Genomic DNA, 5,271 nt, shown 5'->3' on the forward strand with positions numbered 1-5,271 from the left:
TGTGTGTGTGTGTGTGTGTGTGTGTGTGTGTGTGTGTGTGTGTGTGTGTTTGTGTGTATACATAAGGGAAGGTGGGCAGGGGTAACTGCCATGGTACAATATAAGCTCCAGACCCAAAGATAAAACGTGCAGAACTCATTAAACCATGAAATGTTAAGCAGCTTTTTCAGCTTTAACACAAACGTCATTCAGAAGCCTTTGTGATTTTGACAGTTTCAGTTAATTACTGAATTTGCTTTGTCTGCCTATGAAAAACAGATTGCACTGTACACATGTAATGTATTAGCACTAAGAGCCTCACGTCTCCTAAACTTCTGTCATTTATTCCCAGTCTTTTTCCAGCGTTTTAGTTCAAGATATTTCCCTTTAAATGGCTGGTCAGTGATTTATGGAACAGCGTCGGGAGAAAATTAAGTCTTGAGCAGTGAAGTAGGCTGGAGGCATATTTATATCGAGTCCATGGTGAACAGCCATCTTCTTTAGGATGAGAGCCCAGCAGAGCTGAAAGGGCATGTCCACGAAACAGAATTTAAAGTGTGGAGCGGCACATGGGTCTTACTAATACTCGTTAACAATTATACTCCCTGTGGGCTTTCTACAAGACATTTTGAGAGCTAACATTTTTTGCTTTACACCCACAGACCTTTTGTCAGAAAGGGAATGATTGTGTGTTGTGACACGGGCATCTCTCTGCAGATACCACGGCTTAAACCGCAGTATCACATCCCTCCTATCTGTCCTTCACACACTCTTTGCACACAGATGCACCCCCCCTACACACACATTTTGTCTCTCCTGTGTACCACCAGTGTCTCTGTAATCCTCAGGACAATCAAGTTTATCTTTGACATCTAACAGGTGAGATAGCAGAAGGATTATGGCTCTCTATCACTGAGAAGAGCCTGCCACAGCTTTTGTGCTCATTGTTGTGGTTCACCTGCACAACACTAGTATTGCTCCGGGCACCAACTAGCGATATACTATATCACCACCTAGCATAGCCCCTGGCATCAGCTGCAGGGGTGTGTTTGCGGGGGGGGAACCTTGGCTGGAATCTTAGAACATATTTGAACGAAGGCTAGACACATAAGGAGAAACAATATGACACAAACTAATGTAGAAAAGCTTAACTAAAAGTGTGTGAAAGGTGCACAAGCTGCCAATGTCACACACATTCAGTACATTCAGTGAACAACAGCAGTGTAGTGTGACGCCTTCTCCATTCTCCAAAAGCTTTGCTTCTAGTCAATCAAGGACTCAAGTCTCAAAACAACAGCTGAAAGGTTGTGTGTGTGTACAAGTGCCGTGAAGGTCCTCAGCTTGCAAGGGGTTTGGGGTCAGTCATGCCTCACAATAGTGTGGCTAAGATTTGCTCTGAGCCTGATCAGTCTAAGCAGCTTTCCACATATCAGATGTAATCACACACAATTCAACCTTTGTAAAACTTGTTTGGAAATATATTTGCTTGTGAGTTGGGAAATGTACGTGTCCAATACCAAAGAATAAGGCGTCTTTAGGTGGGTTGCCACGAGTAATGAGGAAGTAGAACAGAAACACGACCACCAACACAGCAGCGCCGATCCCCAAGATCACATAAGGCCTGTGAAAGAAGAAGAATTCAACTGTTACCCAGAAGGAAAATAACACTCTGCACTTTTAGACACCAATCTCCCTCTGATTTTCTGCTTCATTCTCTTTACTAATTAGTTTCTCCCATGGAAGTTGTGCCAGACCTCTCCGCAGCGCTAAATTAGTAAATTATGATGAATGGGAAGTCAGAGAGAATGATAATTACACAACCTAGAGTAAGTCGAAATAATGCAGGAGTGTGAGGGGAAATCTGTGTGATAGATGCCCTGCACCCAGCCGTGGGGGACTCAGCCTGTCTGAGGGGCGGAAAATATAAAAAAGGCACCTGCCGCACGCTGTGGGGCACCAGCACGCAGAAAGTACCCTAAAGAGGGCACTTCATCCCATTTTCTCCACTAGAATGACACAGAGGGTACATTTGCTCTACTAGAAGGGGCTCCTAGAGGATACTTCATCATGTTTTCTCCACTGGAAGGGCTTCCTGGAGGGCACTTCATGTTTTATCTACCATTGGGATATTCAAGTGTCACATTTGATTTATCTTTTTCGAAACTCCTGTCATCTCAGGTTGCTTTAAATACAAAGAGGAGCCTTTTAGTTTGAAAGTCTAGACATTAAGCAAGACAAATCTGATTCTGTGTTGTTGATAAAACTCTTGCAAAAATATGTTTTCCTGTCATGGTAATATATGCATTGGATTGCTTCTTTATAATTGAGAATATTTAAAACACTTTTTAATTATCTTGATAGGCTAATCGAGTTTTCCAAGTTTTTCAAAGACACAATTACAGAATGCTTCAAGAGTATGTGTATCCATAATGTATACCTCTAGTATACTTTCCCGTGTTAAACTCTGCAATATCTCCCATGCTGCTGTGGTGGCCCACCAGTGGCTTAAAAGCACAGCTTTACAAAGGTTTAATCAATCATAGACAGAGGTGTGGGAAGCAGGAAGGTAAGGCCATGTTAGTTCAGCACTGCCCTCCATGTTTACTGGTCAAAGGTACCGCTGCCTTGCACTGGAAAAGATTAATGTGCTCAAGGTATCTCCTGGTAAACAACATAACATCCTCGGAAAACTCACAATGTGTGTTCACAGAAGGAAAACAAATGCTGTGAGAGCAAAGGGAAGCTCCCTCGCTGCCTCTCGAGTTCAACCGTACTGGAAGATTTATGCACACAATACTGTTTGTTTGCAGAGTGGAAGAGCACGAGGCATATTGTATGTCAAGAGCAATTTATCAAACTCCTCTGTGCAGTTTGTATTGATTGTCAATGTCCACACACTCAACAAAAGAGCCAGCTGAGATATTCACACAGGAGGTGTGTAAAAGTCTGTCGGATATGAGAAATATCTTGCAGTAAAAAGTGTGAAGGGGGAGTGGAATGTGTGTTTTACCCCGGGCTCTGTTTATTCAGCCCATACACAGCCATCAACATAGACGATACTATCAGGTAGTATCCCAATAAACAGGCAAAACAGATAACAATTGAATAAGCAAAGGATCCCTTACAGTTAAGAAAGGGAATTATCTCTAATATCAGATTATCTCCACAAATTCTGTTCACATTCCCTCCTTTTTGCTCCCTATTCATTTCCGTGCCCCTCGAAGAAATGTCACGGTTTAATCATTTTAGGAGTTTACACAACTTAAGACGCAATTGGCAAATACACTCAGGAAATCGTGGAATTAGTGGTGCTCAACGTGGTTGGGGATTTATGAGGTACAGTCACGGTCAAACCTTGAGTTTTAAGCTTACAGTGTGCTCTAGTGGTGGTAAAGTATAGTATCATCCCATGATATAGGAAGGATCACCTGACCTATACATTGGTATTCTTGTAATTCTTTTATAACAGTTTTGATTACATAGTAATGCATTTCTAAGTTGATAAGTGTAAGTGTTATGGTTGTATAAAAGTTGTTTCTAGAATTGTATAGGAATTATTTACAGGTTTTTCCCAAAAACTGAAAGGTGAGGAACGAACTGAGTACAGTGTTATGTAAATGAATCCTTGTTTTTTTTGCAAAGCAATTTGCTTGTTTGGAAATTGCTTTCTTTTCTTTCTTTTAGTTATTTTAAAAATACTTATGTCTGTTTGTAAATTGGTGGCAAGCATATAGGTTCCTTTTAAAGCCCTCGTGGTTTTTTTTTTACATCCCACCTGTGTATTTTCTCATGTTACTGTATATTTCTTCTCTTTTGTTTTATATCTTTTTGAGCACAAATAAATAATTAAACAAAATAACTAACAATAGACTAATAAACTGAGCAATAAGAAACCAGTAAATGTTCTGACTTACTCTTGAAGCTCAGGAATGGTGTTCATGGCATAAAGAATGCCGAGGGCAGACAATGAAAACAAAAAGACGAAGGTCTCCATCTCTTTGAAAGCTGCTCAGCCTCCCTCCCTCAAATATCCACAGCACTGAGAAAAATACAATACGGTTTTAAGTCAGTACAATCTGCTCCAGCAATAGTAACACTCATGTTTGATCAAATCAATATTCAAATGCTGCCAATACATCAATATATTTATAGGAACAAATAAAATAAATCTTTTAAACAATTAAATTAACTGAATGTCATGAAATTAAATCCCGTATGAGATCTGCAATTTTGAATTGAATGGAAAAGAAGTAGAGCAGGCTCTTACCGTCTGGCTATCCTTTCGGTGGATTAATCAAATTACAGCTGGCCTGAGGCAGACATGGCCTTTACTGGGAAAATAATGAAGTGGAGACAAAGAAGCTTTTGGGGGGGGGGGGGGAGAAAGTTACGCAATTTAATTTTGTGAGAGATTTACATAAGTCGTATTAGTGAATAGGCCGACATTCCTATTTATGCAGCAACACACTATTAAGTGATTCCTGTTCTATTGAGCACTTAATGCTGTGTTTTATGAAATGTGTGCATTGTGTGCTCTCTATAATTCAACTTTTATTTCAGACTCATGAGTCCATATAATAAACTCACAAATGGAGAAACAGGGTTCCACGATAATGAGGTTAAACCGAAGCACTTTTTGTGTCAATCCTAAAGCTAAATATGGAGCCTAATCCCAGATCACATGAGTGTTGAAGTGTTTTGAATAAATCGTTGCCTTGGGTCTTGTCTTAATTATTTGGTCTTTGTTGATGGAGCTGCTGCAATGCAAGAAAAGTTTTCCCTCTCCATTTCTTATTGAATCCATCAAAATGTGAACACTAGGCTAAAATAGATTAAATAACTTCCCATGATGGAAATGAATCACCAGTTTGGGTTCGTCACACAACCGCTTTTTCTGCTTCTTCTGCAAGGATAATTCCAATAAAAGAAATGCCTTTGACGTCCTCTTCGACTATTTACAGTAACTAACTTGCGTAAGAGTCACAACGAACAGCTGCCAAATAGGCAAAACAATGACTGAGTGGGAACTAGACACAAACAGGAAGTGGGAAATATCCCTGCAGTGGTTTCTCTGGAGGAAAATCTGCATTGTGTCTGTGTGTGTAATGTCTCTGCTTTATGTGCTTTTTTTCTAAACCCCTGGAATTACTGTTAAATTCCTCAATTAATTCACTCAAACAGTCACAATTTTAAAATCCAGTTCCCTTTAAACCAAGTGTTTGCAGTATGTTTCCAGTAGGGTGCACCAAATTCACAGTAAAATAGCAGACTCCTTAGCTATTGAATTACAGC

At 40.0% G+C, this 5,271-nt stretch overlaps 1 protein-coding gene across 1 annotated transcript in view; it reads right to left on the reverse strand.

Moving 5' to 3' along the window:
• tm6sf2b (transmembrane 6 superfamily member 2b) overlaps positions 1–3,973 on the reverse strand; it is a 10,128-nt gene extending 6,155 nt beyond the window's left edge. Inside the window, exons 1-2 of the mRNA XM_031868537.1 lie at positions 3,894–3,973; positions 1,497–1,600 (exon numbers count right to left, since the gene is read on the reverse strand). Coding sequence (XP_031724397.1) covers positions 1,497–1,600; positions 3,894–3,973 — 184 coding nt within the window. The remainder of the gene's footprint in view (positions 1–1,496; positions 1,601–3,893) is intronic.
• Positions 3,974–5,271: the final 1,298 nt, after the last annotated feature.

Source organism: Anarrhichthys ocellatus, unplaced genomic scaffold (genome assembly GCF_004355925.1).
Source record: "Anarrhichthys ocellatus isolate YVR2014 unplaced genomic scaffold, GSC_Weel_1.0 scaffold42, whole genome shotgun sequence".
In the NCBI taxonomy this organism is placed as follows: domain Eukaryota; kingdom Metazoa; phylum Chordata; class Actinopteri; order Perciformes; family Anarhichadidae; genus Anarrhichthys; species Anarrhichthys ocellatus.